Genomic DNA, 17,124 nt, shown 5'->3' with positions numbered 1-17,124 from the left:
CTGGACATCGGCAGGCTGTGGAAGGCTTTGTGCAGACTCAGAGACCACGGTAGGCTTCCCTGAGGGGTCAGGATTGAGGGGTGCTGTCAACCTAAGTTATCCCCGTGGGGGGGGCCACTCATTCCGCTATGTGTCAGGGGCACCCAGTTGCTCATACAGCCTTCCAGGCCTCAGTTTCCCCATCTGTGTAATGGCATGTATTGTAAGGCGCCCTGAATCTTTCTCCCTGAGGTCGTCCAGGCAAAGCAGGAGAAACAACTGTGAGAGTCCTGTGGTCAGGTGAGGGTTAAAGGTCACAGGTGGGTCAAAGGGCAGAGGAGAGGCGCGTGATTCAAATGCTGCCTTGCATGATTGTGGCCGGGGTTCCTTCTGTGGTTGTCTTGGTCCCTGGATTCTCCAGGGTCCCTCCGCTTCCCTTTGTGTACAGCAGGGGAGTTCTGAGTCCACGGAGGCCCTGTGTATTCTCTGATGGTGGCAGAGCATCCAAGGACTGGACATTATCCCCTCAGGAGGGGCTGCAGTGGGTCGTGGGGACCCTTGTGTGTGGGGGGGAGGGGCTCCAGGGAGTTTTGATCAGTCAAGGTCATAGCCTGTATGACTTTGGGACAGTGCAAAACCCAAAGACTTAGCTCTGGGATAGTAGTGGGAAGAGAAGAAAAATGCAAGCCAAGTCTTTGCACAGAGCCTTGCATGGGGAAGAGGGGCGCTTGGCCACACCTTGAGGTCAGTAATTCCCAAGGCCTAGGGAAGGGGTTGCCAGGAGGGTGAGAATCTGTTCCCAGGGTCTTGTGCTGGGTCTGGACACTGGGGTCACTTGCCATGCTGGGACAGGGCAGGGAGGTGAGGCGCCTACCACCGCTGATTCTGTGGTAGGCTGCCCTGGTTGGTTCTGGTTCCTGCTCTTACTGTGTGAGCTTGGGCAGGTCATTTCAGTTTCGGGTCACAGTGGTTCTCCTGGCGATCATAACCTGGAAGGACTGCGAGGGCCAGGAGAGAGGGACTGCACTAAGGCTGGTGACCACTGCACTAAGGCTGGTGACCACTGCCCACTGCGTGTGGTCCTGGCGCCCCCTTGTGGTCAGTGTTCAGGGCTTTCCCCTGCAGATGGTGAACCTTAGATGTGCCTGTCCCTGTCCCCTTATTGGTCAATTGGTTCCGCCCACCCCAATTTGTGCCTTAGGCACACCCACTCACTTCCTCAAATCCCCAGGTCCTGCCTGGCTTACTCCCCCGCCCCCCAAACTGGGGCTAAACCAGGCCTGGGGCTGTCAAGGCTGTGGCTTCAACACATGCTGCCCCTGGGCAGTGGGGGGCGCTGCTGCCCACAGCTTGGAGTTGCTACACTGCAGGAAGCCCTGGCCTTGGCCATTTCCCCGGGGGACTATTTGCTCTCCTCCCCATCCACCCTCCCAAGACTGATGGCTGGGTCTAGGTTAGCCAATGGAGAGCCCAGAAACTTCTTTCTGGGATTCTCACAAACAGATCAGTTCAGAAACCCGGGGTCCTGTCACCCTGGGAGTCCAAGAAAGGCTAACTGGCCACATATACTATTGTGGATGTCCCACTGCTTATGCTGTGAGGCTTTGGAAAAGTGACTTTCCCTCCCAGGGCCCCACTTTTAAAAACCATACCTTGTCATGATATCGATAATAAAGACACATTTGTGGGTCTTGCCAACTTCTTGGTGGATGACACTGTCCTCCCGGGTTGCACATGTTGTAACTGAGGCCTAAGCAGTGGAGTCGCTTGCCTGAGATGGCATAACCCGTAAGTTGCAGAGCTGGGATTGAAGCTGAGGTCTGGTAAGTTCCAGAGCCCACCCGACCCCCTGCTCCAACTATCTTGGGTCACTGATGTTCTGTTGGAGGTGTGCAAGGGTTAGAGCGCACAGGCCACTATACTTCCTCTAAGAAGTTCCCTGGTCATCAGCTGAAGGTCAAAGTGAACCCAGGAGAGATGCAGCAGCTGAGGACTTGGCCAGGACTGGGCCTTTTCTATGTCATCCCCCCCCCCACGCCCCGTGATACCAGGGCCAGGTGGAGTTCCACCCAGAAGGGAAGGAAACGGAAGCAGGGTCCAGGGGTGGGGTGGGGTGGAGGCCCACTGGGCAGGAGATCAGAGCCTATTGTGTCATGGAGCTGTGTGCCTGATAAGTGACTGGTCACCTGGTCCAGGCAGAGAGAGACACTCCCCAGGGGTGACTGGTCTGGGTGACCATCATAAGCTCCTGCTGTTGTGAGCACCATCTGGCTGCCCGACCACCGCGGAGCTTCGAAGGTCCATTCCTGGGAGGATGAAGCTGGGGTGGGGATATGAGCGGTTACATACTGTGTGGTCCTGGACAAATCACTTCACCCTGAGCTCTCAGTTTCCAAATCTGTCAAATGGGTTGGGTGGGGAGAAGGACTGGAGATCTTGGGGCTCTGGTAAGTACTCCGTAATGACTTGCTGGGGTGGAATTGGGTAGAGTACCTCATGAGGCCATTGGGTTTGATGGCATGCCATCCTTGTGCCCCCAAGAAGGGCTGGGAGAATTCTTTTTTTTTTTTTTGTTTTTGTTTTTTCGAGGTAGGGTCTCACTCTGGCTCAGGCTGACCTGGAATTCACTATGTAGTCTCAGGGTGGCCTCGAACTCTCAGCGATCCCCCTACCTCTGCCTCCCAAATGCTGGGTTAAAGGTGTGCGCCACCACGCCCGGCTGGGAGAATTCTTTAGGTCTACAGAGTGTAGGACTGGTGAGAGACAGGTTGTCTGAGAGATGCTGGGGAGTCCTGGGCCTGCCCTCCTGGATCCCATCAGTGGCTCCTCGTATCTGCTTCTCTCCTGCCCTGACTTCTGAAGTTTATTCTTTTCCCTCTTCCCCAGGAAAAGAGCAGTCCCCCTCTAAGCAGGTCTCACCTTCCCATCATCCCTGGGAATGAACACTTTATTTTTCCCGTCGCATCAACATCTCCACATCCAAGGCTCACATCACCCACCTCCTAACCTCAAAACATTTCCTCAGGTCCCCCTGGCACTGAGGCATGGGTAGGGGACAGGACCCTGACCATCTCCCTAGCATCCATCGCTTGGTCCAGTTTAGCCTAGTGAACTTGGCTGGAGGAGGGGATGGAGAAGAGGCCAGACCCAACTTTGTGGCCAGTTTCAGGCCGAATGTGACCGTCCATCAGCACTTCCTGTCCTGTTTATTGCCTCCGACTTCAGGAAATTATTGAGTGACACATCCCTCACCCCCACTCTGCGATTATTTAATAACAGCGGTGCTGTGGTCTTTCTCTCTTTTGGAAAACCCAGTGGGAGAAGGAAGCTGTCAGCTCGGGGCTCTGACATCAGCGTTGTCCCTGTGCCAAGAGTCAGGGTGGCCAGGGTGGGGGGGCAGGGCGGGGCAGGGAGGAAACCAGCTGCTGGTGGCCCCCGTGATGTGAGGCTACCCCATGGTTCCCAGGGGCGGCGGGGGGGGCGGCGGGGAGCTGGCCAGTGAAGAGTGGAGAGTGATGGAGACACAGACGAGGGCACACACAGGAACACGTGCACACTTGTGCATAGGGTCACACCTCTCCACCCCCCGGGTCTCCTGTCTAGCACAGACTCACACAGACAGCACACACGCAGGACTCACAAAGTCCAGCTCTGTCTTAGCCACACACAGACAAGCAGTGTAATCAAACACACACACACACACACACACACACACACACACGGGATCAGACAGTTGAACACAGACTTGCACTGACACAGTGTGCCTACACACTTGTAGCCTAATGACCATTCAGACCCAGCCATGCCCATGACCCTCAGGGAGTCCCAAGAGTACCTCTTTCCAGCCCCAGGTGCTCCTGTGGGCCTTGGTTGCCCTGAAAGTGCCCAGCCACCTCCTGCTCCTCCAGATGTGCATTGCAGTGAGGATGAAGGGCTCCTGCTGCCCACAGCAAAAAGGTCTGGAACTTGTAACTGACCCCAGTGTCCCCAGGGTCAAACAAAGCAGACAGGGCGCACTGGGGTCTGAGTCTGAGGTAGGGGGTAGATGGTGAGAAAGTGGGTTCTGAGAGAGCCTTCTTTATGGCATGCATTGATGCCAGGCCTCTGCCCCTGCCCACCCTGTTTGTCCATTCCCCACCCCACCCAAGCCCATGCAGCACCCCTGGCCCATTCCTGAGCTGGCACCAGTGGCAGCTGAGGTGGAAGTCAGGGACACCTTGCTGCCAACTGCTGAATGACCTTGGGTAAGTCACTCTGGGCCTAGCCTGCATCACTGTAAGAAACACACAGATACAACCAGGAAAAAAAAAAGAAAAGAAAACTAAAAAAACATGGTTCACAGAACAATGACTCTGGCGATGTCAAGGAACTTTGCTGTTCTATCTATTTATTGCAAGGAGAGGGAGAGGGAATAGAGAGAGAAAGGACAGAATGGGTACGCTAGGCTCTCTAGCCACTGCAAACAAACTCCAGATGCATGTGCCACTTTGCACATATGACTTTATGTGGGTCCTGGGGAATAAAACCCAGGTCATTGGCTTCACAGACAAGCGCCTTGATTGCTGCGCCATCTCTCCAGCACTCAATTTCTTTAAAAAATTTTTCTGAGGGTACACTTCTTTTATTATTTATTTATTTATCTATTTTTGGTTTTTCAAGGTAGGGTCTCACTCTGACCCAGGCTGACCTGTAATTCACTATGGAGTCTCAGGGTGGCCTCAAACTCCCTGTGATCCTCCTACTTCTGCCTCCCAAGTGCTGGGATTAAAGGTGTGCGCCACCATGCCCGGCTCTATTTGTTTATTTATTTGAGAGAGAAAGAGGCACAGAGAAGGAAAGAATGGGCATGCCAGGGCCTCCAGCCACTGCAAATGAACTCCTGATGCATGTGCCCCTTGTGCATCTGGCTTATATGGGTTCTGGGAATTGAACCTGGGTCCTTTGGACTCACAGGCAAACGCCTTAACTGCTAAGCCATTTCTCCAGCCTCCTATTTAAAAATTTTTTAATGACAGAGAGAGAGAAAATGGGCACGCCAGGGCCTCCAGCCTCTGCAATCAAATGCCAGATGTGTGTACCACCTGGTGTGCATGCTTCACCCTGTGCATCTGGCTTACATGGGCTCTAGGGAGTCAAACCTGGGTCCTTAGGCTTCACAGACATGCGTCTTTACTGCTCAGCTATCTCTCCGGCCTTTCCATTTCTTTTTGAAGGAGAGATGGGTGGATGTAAAAGTTTTCACTTGCCATGGCCACAATATGCTGGGACCTTGGGCACAACAACCCCGCTTTCTACAGATGGAAGGAAGTGTGGAGGGAGGAGGATGGTTGGGGTGCCACCCCCCCCAACACTTCCGGCAGACCTCTGGCCCTGCTGATGGTCAGTCAGCTCTGTGGGCTGCTGTTTCCTTTGCAATTTCTATCAGAAATGAAGAAAAAAGAAATGCAGTCACTCTGATTCACCTCCAGGGGGTTGATTCTTGACGCAGAACGAGTCAGGAAATGTCAGGGTGATGCTGGGGCCACTGTCTGGGATTCAGGCTGCTTTTGGCTCCTCCTTGGACCCATGGGGAGTATTTCTAGTGGGATGGGGTGAGTTCAAGAAGGGGCAGATTCTAAATTCAGTATCTGGGCTCCCCAGGACCATGAGGTGGAAAGGCCCGCTGATGCTCTGGGAGGCTGCATCCCCCTGGGGACCTATGCCAAGCTCTGCGGACTGAGAGGCCCCCGGACCGTCCCCCTTCTCACCTCCCACGATGACCATCAAAGTCCCACTGTGCCAACCTGTGCACCCATGGTGGTCAGAATAGCTAGTGTGTCCCAGGCAGCCAGTCCTGGGGAAATTGAGGCTCAGAGAGGAGTCACTGTCCACGTTCCCATAAGCTAGTATGCGGTTATGGGCAGAAGTTAGACAATCTGTCTGGCTGAAGAGCTTAACTCTATTCCCCACTTTGCAGCAACTGTTCACCATGGTTGGCCCAAAGCTGACTTGTCCACTTAAGGTATCCCTGTGACTTCGTGGTGGGGTGGAAACAGTGGCCGCAGGGCATACAACACCTTCACGTCTTAAGTGTCATGTAAAGAGGCATCTTTGAACAGGGCACCAAGTGCCAGGCTGTGCCAGACATCCCTGAGCTTCTCCCATCTCCTCTGGCCACCTGTTCCTAGCCCTGCACTTGGGCAACATCTTCTGGCCCCTAACTTCCTGCTCATCTTCCAGATGGGAGCCCCCAGGACTGACTAAAGCTTTTCTGTTTTCAAAGAGCCAAGGAAACCCCTCCTGGGGAGGGGTCTGGCCTGGCATGTGGGGGCTGCTCAGAATCTGGGTCACTGGTCTTGGGGAATTCCCAATGCCCGGAGAGATGCTTACCTGCTGAGTAACGACTGTTGGCTGCCCACACAGGATGCCTGGCACTTCCCCCTACCCACTGCCAGTAGCCACTGTCATGTGGCCCTCTCTCCTGAGTGCCCCTGGGGCTAAGGAAAGAGACAGCCAGCCAGGGGGCTAGCCCCCACCCCCACATTCCCTCACTCCAGGAGCTCCGTAGGGGGTGGCTGGTGATTCAAGCCCCTCTGAGCCCAGCTTCTGGAATGGGGCCTGGGGAGGGGGGGGTGAATCAACTCCTGGGGGCGGAGAGGTCAGCGGCTGGCTTTAGTTGGGGGGGAGGGCACAGGGAGAACTAGCACTTTGCCCCACCCCCCCATCTGAGTTTTCTGGGGCACCCTTGAATCTGGAAGCTGTGGGCTGCAGGGTGTCCCCCTCTCCTGCTCAATTGTCACCCTTGGCTTTGGAGTATGCCAGAGTTTCCTTATCACCGAATGTGACAAGGACCTCTCTTTCATCGGGAAGTCAGTACAATTTACTCTGCTACTGAGGAGGTCACCCTGCTGAGTCCCGGACTCGCTCACCAAACGCATTCGGTAGGCACCGTAGTTCCTGCCTTACAGGTGAAGAAACTGAGGCCAAGAGGTAGCCACTTCCCCCAAAGCCACACAGCCCGTATCTGGCAGAGCCAAACCTCCAGCTTATTTCTGAATGAGGCCAAAGTCCACTCATGCTTCAAACCAGCAGACTTCCGCACCGCCTCAGTGTGAGGCCTTGGGCTAAGACAGCTTTTGGAAGGTGTAAAATGCTTTAGAAAAAAAACAAAAACAAAAACAAACTTCCCATCTCCTGTCAGTGTTAACCAAGACAGGTGCTGTCCGGAGCAGAGCCTGTCCAAACTCTCAGAGACTGAGGAGTGAATACACACTTGCACCAAGGTCAGGCAGGAGGGCTCCAAGGCTGATTGAAGGAGGCCCCGCACGCTGTCACAGAGAGGGGCTGTTTGGGCCCCCAAACCACTTCTGTTGTTAACTCCCTATGGCCTTGCGTGAGTGCCTTTACTTCCAAGCCTCAGTTTCTCCTGGTACAAAATAAGCAGCGATGGGGACCTCGGTGTGGGGGGGACATGTGGATGTTGGTTGGAAGTGAACAGACATAGAGGCTGATTGGCCATATGTGTCACAGTGCGTAGAAGAGCGAGCCCTGAGGGGTTCTGGGAAAGCCTCACCATCAAGGCCCGCAGGCCAGTCTGCATGCTCACTTCCTGGAAAGAAGCCGCTGCCACCTGGAGACAGCACTCTGACCTTCTGACGGTGTGGGAGGGTCCCCATATGGGTCCCAAAAGTCTCTTTCACCCTGAGGCCTGTCAAACCCCCAGTAGGCCCAGTGCAGGAACGAGACAGGCTGCAGATGAAGTCACAGCTGGAAGGGGCCCGGCTGGGGCTGTCACTCCAGGGTGGGGCCCAGGGTCACAACCCCGGGAGCAGGCAGCCAAGAAGGGAGGGTGCCTTCCGTGAGAGAGCAGGGGGGAAAACACACACACACACACACACACACACACACACACACACACACACACGCTCACGCGGCAGCACTGGGAGGGAGGGACGAATGCAAACTCCAGCCACGTTGCACGCTGCTCACAAACAAGACTCCCAGCTCGGAGACCCTGCCTGGCTTCTCCCCAGAGGCCCAGCGCAGATAGTGCCCAGACATGAACAGAAGCAGGAGGCTGGACCTAGGGCGCAGAGGGGCCTACAATGCTGGGGAAGCATGGACTAAGACAGGTACTGTGAGAGGGGAAACTGAGGCACGGGAAAGACACAGTCAGGGCTGGAATTAAATTGGCCCTAGCATCATGGTTTTCTAGATCCGGTTTCCACTTCCTGTTTCCTGTGGGGTGGGGCTGAGATTAAATGGCTTCTAAGGGGTGGCCATTGGGGATGGTGTGGGGTCTGAGGAGCCAAGGAACAGTGCATAGCCTGGAAATCTATTGAAAGGCTGTAGGGGAGATCTGGGGGTGTCTGGGTGAGGACCTCCAAGAGCACTGGAAGACTCAGTGAGGGGCTCAGCCTGGGGGACCGGAGATGGACATGGGGGGCCACAGTGGGATCCTGGGCCAATAGATTTGGGGTCCATGTTAAGGGAGCTAAATGACACATGCTTGGGATGCACCACAGTGGGACTAGAGGCTAGTCCAGAATTCTTGTGTTCTTTTTTATTTTTATTTATTTATTTGAGAGAGAGACAGAGAGAGAGGGCAGGTGAACATGGGCATGCCAGGGCGTCCAGCCACTGCAAATAAACTCCAGACACATACACCATCATGTACATCTGGCTTATGTGGGTACTGGGTGGGGAACCAAACCTTGGCCTTTAGGTTTGGTAGGCAAGCACCTTAACCACTAAGCCATCTCTCCAGCCAGTTTTAATTTTTTAAAAAACATTTTATTTATTTATTTATTTGTAAGCAGAAAGACAGAGGAAGAAGGGTGGGTAGAATGGACACACCAGGGCCTCTTGCCACTGCAAATGATGATGAACTCCAGATGCATGGGCCACTTTGTGCAGCTGGCTTTGTGTGGGTACTTGGGGAATCAAATCTGGGCCACCGGGTTTTGCAAGCAAGCGCTTTTAACCGCTGAGCCATTTCTCCTGCCCCAGAGTTCTTGTGTTCTGAGTGGTTCCCTCAGCTTGGTGCGGGCTCTCTGGGGTGTCTAGGATTGCTGGGCCAGATTAAGGGTTTGTGGTTACATGCTAACCCTAGACCAGGTATATAGAAGAAATAAGCCCCAGATGGATCCCTAAGGAAGAGACAAAGTGTGTTGGGCTATGGGGAGGAGGAAGAGAACCAACCTGGGTTCCAAGGGCTCCTCCTTGCCAGAAAATGCCAACTGGGAAGGACAGTTTTATCATCCCACCATCTGAGGCCCTACCAGAGAACTATGAGGAACAGGAGCCCGGATGGGGAAGTGTGTGTGTGTTTGTGTGTGTTTGAGTGTGTAAAGTGGTGAGGACAGGCGACAGGCACGAAGGCTGGTCCTGGCACAATGGAGGGGCAGCAGATGGATGAGGAGGTAGGTGGGGGTGTCAGGGACCAGGCAGGCTTTAGAAAACCAATTGCCTCGCCTGGCTGTATGGTCAGGATTAGATGGAAGGGTTGCGATGGGGTTGCCAGAGCAGCGAGACATCTGCAGGTCTAGGAAGACCTGACCACTTTGGGGACAACAGGGCCCACGTGTGGGTGTGGTACCTGGCCAGCTTCTGGTTACTGCCTCATACTTAGCGAGACCTTGCGTTCATCTCGGCCTGTCTCCAGCCTTCCTTTTTGTGTCCCTCACAAATTCACCAACCTAGCGGGCCATGGCACATACTCGACCTTAGGACCCTGCCTTAGATTGTAACCCATTGGAAGCCACCATAGTCCTCTGAGACGGAGCTCCAAGGGCCTTCTGATGAGGGCCTGGGAGGCTCTGGCCATTCCTGTTTCTCGGCATCCCTCAGTCTCCTGGGTAAGCTAGGGTCCTAATTTGCTCAGCTTCCCTGGATCTCCGGCTTTAAGTGCCCCTTCAGCATGGGACAGTTGAACCCCATTCCTGAAGTTCCTCCCCAGATGGTCCACAAAGAATGAAGTTAGTGACCACCCTGTCTGTTCACAGGCCTCACAGGTACTGATGAGAGGATGTGCTGATGGTTATTGGGTGGGGTGCTGGCACTCGTGAACCCCACACAATCCTTTTTGAACCCCTCTTTTTTCTGTGTCCATGGGCAGGCTGGAAAAGGCCACCCCTAAGGTGGCTTTCAATGCCCACGTTCTCTTCCACTTTATGACTGTCTAAAGTCCAATCAGGCCCCAGCCCCTCTTCCTGGAACCTGCTCAGCCAAGCGCCAGCCTGCCTCCTCCCAGTGCCCCCCCAAAGCCTCTTGATCAGGGGTCACAGTGGACAACCTCCATCTCTTTGTCCAGCCTCTTATCCCCTTCCCAAGCCCAGGTGAGTCAATGACGTCCCGGGTGCCCAAGGCTGGGGGACCCCTTCTGAATCCGCTGGGGGCCCCCTCCCCACCAAACCCATCTGCAAACAAGCACCTGGGGTTAGCCACTCAGGAAAACCACAGGGCGATTTTTTTTTCTTTTCTTTTCTTTTAGTCGAAGACTTCATTATAATTTTATCAATCGAATTCTTAGAAGAAGGAAAAAGCCTGCTCTCTCCACCCTCCCCCCCCCCCGCGCCCGTTCACCCTCCCCTCCCCCCACACACACTTCACTCTCACTTTCTTCCATTCATAATTTCCTATGATGCACCTCAAACAACTTCCTGGACTGGGGATCCCAGCTAAATATAGCTGTTTCTCTGTCTTACAACACAGGCTCCAGTATATAAATCAGGCAAAATTCCCCATTTGAGCATGAACTTCTGAAAACGGCCCTGGCATCTAAGATCTCCTCCTCCTCCCAAGGCTCTCTGGAGTCCAGTCCATAATGAAGGTCTTGGCTGCAGGTAAATCCACGCGCCCCAGGGCGCCGCTTCCCAGCGCCCCCCTGCTGCAGGGGGGGGTGAGGGTGGAGGGTGGAGGGAGGGGGTGGGCAGCGCGGCAGCTTAGGGAACTTGGCCGAGCAACCCCGCGAGGGACGGTCCACCCTGCCCTGCCGCTAGCCGCTCGGACACTTGGGGCGCCCGTGCGGTCCGCCCCGGGCCCGCCGGAGGCGCTGGGTGGCGGCCGGCCCCGGAGCGAGCGCGGCACATGGTTCGGGTACGGTGCGCCCTGGCCCGCCGGGGTTGGGGGGCGGAGGTGGGGGGCGCACGGCAGGTTGGCGGCAAGAGAGGGAGCCTTCCTCCTCCGCTGCCTCTTCCTCCTCGCTCCACTCCTCTGCCGCGCCGCTCTTCCTTCGCTTTCTCCTGGATTCACCCTCCCTGTTTTTTTTTTTTTTTTCTTTCTCTCTCTGTCTTTTTCTTGCTGCTTTCTCTTTTCCAACTGCGTCCCGGGCTGCTCTCTGGGAGGGACGCAGGCGGCCCCCTTTCCGAGCAGCTTGCAAACTCCAGCTCGCCAGGGACCCGAGCAGGTGCCTGGGAACACTGTGATCTGCTGTAGGTGAGATGGGGTGGCTGGGTGTGGATCCCCCCCTCCCCACAACTCAGCCGTCCCGGGGCCTCAGCACTGCCCGGAGATGCTGGGAGGAACACGGGGATGCGAGAGAAATGAACTGGAAACTTCTTGTCCCACCACGGGAGTTGGGGTGGGAGCTCTCCAGCTTTACCAGTGGGTTGACTTGGGGGGGGGGGCATCACCCTCAGATGCCTGCTGCTGGGTCCTAGAAAGGCGGAGATGGTGGTGGGGTTATCTGAGCGTGAAGGAGGGGGGCCCCTAGGGGGAAGGGCGATCGGGACAGGCCCGGACAGCTCCTTGCTCTCCCAACACCTTTCGCTTTTCTCCCGCCTAACTGCCTGCGACCTTTTCCCCTTTCTCTTTCCTGGTTGTACCGCTTCCTCTCGCTCCAAAGCCCAGGTACCTAGGGTGGAGGGACCGGAGAAGTCCTGGGCTCCAACCCCAGCGGGGGTGGGTGGGGGGGAGAGTAGGGGAAGGGAGAGGGTAGACAAGAGGGGAAGTATGTGTAGAGTTTTGGGGGAGGAGAAAGAGATGGAGAATGGGGACCTGAAGCATTGGGGTGGAGCTGAAGGTCCTGGATGGGGGACAGGCCCCATGAGGAAAGGACCGAGGTGGAGGGAGTCTATCAGAATTAGATACCCAGTGGTGGGTTTGGGAAGACAATCAAACCCCTGTTGTACATAGGGAACCTAGTTTGAAGATTTGCTCTGCAATGAGCCAATGAGCTTGAATCTGGTCTTCCAGCTCTGAAAGGGAAGGGAGGAAGGCCGGGTCCTTATTTCTTGTTGCCTCGACTGGACTCCGGAGGCGATGCCTTCCGACAGGGCTGGGCTCCTGGCAGGGCAAATGACTCCTGTTCTGACACCTTGCTCCTCCGCTCAACCAACATGGTGTAGAGGGTAAACTGAGTTCCAAGGTCAAGAAGTAAGAAGGCCAAGGGATATAGAGTTGGAGATCTGGAGCCAGGGAGCCAGGGAAGCATCCACAGCCTTGCAGTGAAAACTATAAATGGGTGCAGGGGACGGAGCTGGGGGGTGAGGGGAGGTGGGAAAGGATCCTGGCCCAGCCTCCATCCAGTGTGCTGCACAAGGCTCAAGGCACTGGCAGCCTTTCCACCTGGCTTCTTTATTGTGTCCTCACAGGGGTTGTGCCTTTGCTGCTGGTTCTGCACTGGAAACACGGGGCCGGGAGCCCCCTTCCCATCACCTCTGTCAATGCCACCTGCGCCACACGCCACCCGTGTCACAGCAACCTCATGAACCAGATCAGGAACCAACTGGCACAGCTCAATGGCAGTGCCAATGCGCTATTTATTTCCTATGTGAGTTGCTCCCCAGGAGATCAAGGAGGGAGGGCAGAGGGCTTGCAAACCTGGCTTCCCGGGCTGGCGGGGACCCTTTCAGAGCTGCAAAGACAGAGTGGTTAAACCAAACCCAGACTCTCACAGCTTCCTCCCCACACTCTGGGAGCCACTTTTGCCAAGGTGGCTGGTGGTGGGTAAGGAGCTGAGCTGGGTTGAGAGGCGGGGACTGACTGACTGCATTTCTGGTCTCGCTGTGCTACAAGGAGCAGTGGGCCACAGAAATGGATATGTAAGGCAGTGAAGGAACAGGGAGAGGCCATGGCTGTGGGCATGGGGGGTGGGGTGGGGCAGGAAGAGGCTGAGGGTCATGGGTACAAGTGCAAGTGTCTGTGGTGTACTGGCTGAGATGACACTGGTGAGACACCACATTTCCTTTCTGTCCCCCTGTGGTCACGATGGTACTGGTGACAACCACTTATGTGAAGCTAGGCTACTAATGGTTAATGGTTAGCAAGTGGGTTCACACTTCTGATCATTTCTGTCTCTCATGATGATTCTAATGCCTACAGGGCCAGGAGTTTGGTCCCCATGGCATAGCTGGGGAAACTGAGGCCCCAGAGCTTGCTGCAAGGGCTAGGTGGGGTCAGGCTGGGATGCCCATTCCTGACTCCCATGTCATCTTCTCCTTTGCCCTCCTCCTCCTCCTCAGTACACAGCACAGGGGGATCCGTTCCCCAACAACCTTGAGAAGCTGTGTGGGCCCAACATGACGGACTTCCCACCCTTCCACGCCAACGGCACGGAGAAAGCCAAGCTGGTGGAGCTGTACCGCATCGTCGCATACCTGGGGGCCTCCCTGGGCAACATCACCCGGGACCAGAAGATCCTGAACCCCAATGCCCTGAGCCTCCACAGCAAGCTCAACGCCACTGCAGATGCCATGCGTGGCCTCCTCAGCAATGTGCATTGCCGCCTGTGCAACAAGTACCATGTGGGGCACGTGGACGTGTCCTACAGCCCTGACACTTCGGGCAAGGACGTGTTCCAGAAGAAAAAGCTGGGCTGTCAGCTCCTGGGGACGTACAAGCAGGTTATCAGCACGGTGGCCCAGGCCTTCTAGACTCAAGGTCTCGAAGAATGGACCATGGGAATCTCAGGAGCAGGATCCAGATGTGGGGGGCTCAAAGCTTGACTGGGGGCCCAGGGCATTGTTCAACACAAGTGGGGGCCTGCTGGCAGACCCCTGCGAGCTCTCAGTCAGCCGCTCCGCTTTGGGGTGGGCTGTGATGGACACCCCAGCAGAGTTGAAACTCTCACAGGCAGGTCCTTCATGCAGTGCCAACTAGAAGCAGGTATCCCTTCCTCTGGGAGGTGTCAACCAGGGTATTGGATGGGGAGGGAAGTGTGGGCATGGGATTCTGTCCACTCCTTGTCCCCATCAGCTCCTTGTTTACTGTGTGTGTGAGCAAGCTGCACAAGTTGTTGACAGCAGCCCTGACGCAGGGCAAGACAGAAACAGTCTGGACAGTTGCCCAGCCCCCACTGGGGCAACTGTCCACTGAGCCTTTGCTGCCCCTTAGGGTGAATTTAGAAGGCTTGGTTGGGATTTGAATGGGCCAGAGGAGCTGGGATCCAGAAGGACTCCTTGGCCCCTTGAAGTTTGGTGGGTGGAAGATGAGAAGGGGACCTGGGATGGAATGCTATCTACTCTAGAGCATGATTAGAGAGTTCAGCCCTAGGTATTGTCCAGTGGAAGGTTCTAGAAGGTCAAAAGTATTCAGGCTCTTGGGGAGGCACAGAGGTCAACTTCAGGTCTGGAAAGGAGGACCCAGGAAGAAGAAGAAGAGACCCCTCCCCCCAAAGCTTGTTGTCTCTCTTCTCTGAAGTCTGGCATGGCTCTGGTCTGTTGGCCAGACCTGAAGGTGGGAGTGCGTGTGGGTGAGCAGGAACAGGTTGCAAAGGCAGGTGAGGAGGGTCAAGGGGACCCAGAGTCCTCCTTCCAGGGAAGGGTCTATAAGGGTATGGGAGCTGGGGAAGGAGCAGTCCCAGACTGCAGAGTTCTGGCTGCTTCTAACCCCTAAGCAGGTTGTCCTGAGTAGACGGATAGCTTAGAGTAGCGGCTCACATCCGAGGCCCATGGAGGCCCTGTGAGGTTACACAAAGGTACTTGAGAGGGACCAGGGGCCACCTCTGGTTCCTAGAGCAAGGGACAGCAGAACTTGAGGCTGGGGTCTCAGAGATCCAAGAGTGCTGTGTCTGACCCAACACAGTCATCTATTTATTATGATGTCCTATTTATATTAACTTATTGGTGCTTTACATGGCAAAGTTAACCCCTTTCCTTGCTCCCTACCCAGCAGAAATAACATGATGGCTCCACACAGAGGCCTCACCTAATGGGGCCTGGTCTGGGAGTTGACATTGTTACAAGTGGCAAAAGCCTTGAGAATGAAGCCCAGAGAGGGGTCTGCGTCAGAAAGGACTGGCCAGCTCATCTGCCCACACTGGGACTCACTTTGGGGATGTCAGGTTCTCCAGGCAGGTTGCTGGATCACTCTGTGAAATGGCTGAATGTCTTTAGTCTTTCTTTTTTTCTTCTTTCTTTCTGGTCTGGGGGTGGGGAGGGCTTTTGCCCCTCCATGCTTGTTCAAGCCCCTTACTGCAAGGTGCATTGTTTGTGGTTGAACTAAACGGCCCTGGAGCCTTGGGCAAGGCTCATTTCTTGCCTCTGGATGAGCAGCACCCTGCATACCCCCACCCAGCATAGAAGCTCCTCGGGTGGCCGGAACACCCACAGAGGGCAAATGCAGGAAGTTGGGGCAGTGCGGGGACTGAACAGCTGCCCAGCGTTCTGGAGAGAGGGGAGAGCAAGGCCCGAGATGCCTGGGACACCGACCAGGAAGCTGTGGTCCCCGCTTTGACCGCCTCCCTCCCACTCCCACCCATGTCTGGGCTCCCAGGCAGGGAACCCGATCTGATCTCTTCTTTGTGCAGAGGCCAGGCAAGCCGAGAAACGCCCTCCAGTCTGGGAGCAGGGGAGGGAGCGAGACAGCCAAGCTGGGGCAGCTCGACGGCTACAGCTGGCCGCCTCTCAACCCCGAGCAGGGCGGTCCCGGTCCCGAGCAGCTCCGCGGTGAGGTTCTCTGGGCTGCAAGCATGCTGCACCTCTGTGTTCTGTAAGCACTTTACCTCCCCGGTGGAAAGTGGGCAGGCGGGAGACAGGCTCCTAGGACTCGTGTAGGGAAGCCAGCGGCATGTGTGGCAGGGGTGCTATTTAAATGTGGGTGATACCATTGTCGGGGTGGGGGGGCACAGCTTGTTGCCCAGTCACTCCTGCTGCTTGGGGCTCGGCTCAGGCCTGGCTGCTCTTCTCCAAGCTATTCAAGAAAGACAACTTGGTCTGAAAGCCGGCATGGACCATTCCTACACCCCGAGGCCAGCTGGGTCTTGCCATCACCTCATCTCCCTGTGGACGTAGATTCCCTGGGTTCCGTCTACCTGGGCAGCCTCAGAAGGCTCAGGGACCAATGGACTTTCTATGCCAGCACGGCCCCTGGCTCTGTGATAGCCACCCCGCCGAGATCGGGTTCTGTCAGGTTGGCACCCACTTGGCACAGCCTCGTTGAATTATGGGGCCTTTGTGTGAAAAAAAAAAAAAAAAAGCTTTAGGATAGACCGTTGCTCATCTTGGCACCTTTTCATCTGCTGGTGTTGACCCCTACCTACCTCGCACGATGGGCTCTGTGCCTGGGCCAGCGGGGGAGGGGCGAGGCAGCCGCAAAGGAAAGGGTAGGATAGTCCTTTAACAGTTTATCAAGAGAGATGTATAGAAACCTTTATTTATTATTTAAAAGTTTAAATCCCCAAAGCACTGCTAGTTTTTTTTTTTTTTTTTCTCCTTGCATTCCTCCTTGTTCTTGACCCTGACTGAAGCAGTCCAGCCCTATTTCGCTGGCTCTCCGGAGCAGACACAACATGGGGGCTGGAGCCCCCAAATCTCTAGCAAAGTAGCATTTTCTCTTCAGACAGTACAGATGTCTCTGCTTTCAAATGGTCTCCAGCATTGCCCAATCCCGGTTCCTCTCTACTCGCTCAGTCCAAGGGACCTCAGATGTTTCCCTCCTTCCTTTCCAATAGAAGGGACTTGGCCTTGGGCAACAAATTCTTCTTTGATGAATGTACCCTGTGGGAATGTTTCATACTGACAGATTATTTTTATTTATTCAATATCATATTTAAAATATTTATTTTTTTATACTGAAGGAATATGTTTTTTTTAAGAAAGAAGAAATAATAAAGAATTTGCTCTTGTCAATCTTCTGGAGTATGTAGATTGTGTGGAAACAGGGATAGAAGATGCATTGGATGTGGGGAGACAAGGCACGAGAGTGGGAAGAGGGGGGACACCTCCG

At 55.1% G+C, this 17,124-nt stretch overlaps 1 protein-coding gene across 1 annotated transcript; it reads left to right on the top strand.

The window, feature by feature from the left end:
* Positions 1-16,541, top strand: Lif (LIF interleukin 6 family cytokine). Its single transcript, XM_045132690.1, has 4 exons — positions 1-49; positions 10,672-10,802; positions 12,552-12,730; positions 13,422-16,541. The coding sequence occupies exons 2-4, from the start codon at positions 10,784-10,786 to the stop codon at positions 13,830-13,832; spliced, it is 609 nt and encodes a 202-aa protein (XP_044988625.1). The 5' UTR covers positions 1-49; positions 10,672-10,783; the 3' UTR covers positions 13,833-16,541.
* Positions 16,542-17,124: the final 583 nt, after the last annotated feature.

The sequence above is a fragment of the Jaculus jaculus genome, chromosome 13, assembly GCF_020740685.1.
Source record: "Jaculus jaculus isolate mJacJac1 chromosome 13, mJacJac1.mat.Y.cur, whole genome shotgun sequence".
In the NCBI taxonomy this organism is placed as follows: Eukaryota; Metazoa; Chordata; class Mammalia; order Rodentia; family Dipodidae; genus Jaculus; species Jaculus jaculus.
The sequence above is the reverse complement of the archived record's forward strand: the minus strand, read 5'-3'. Positions and strand labels throughout refer to the sequence as shown.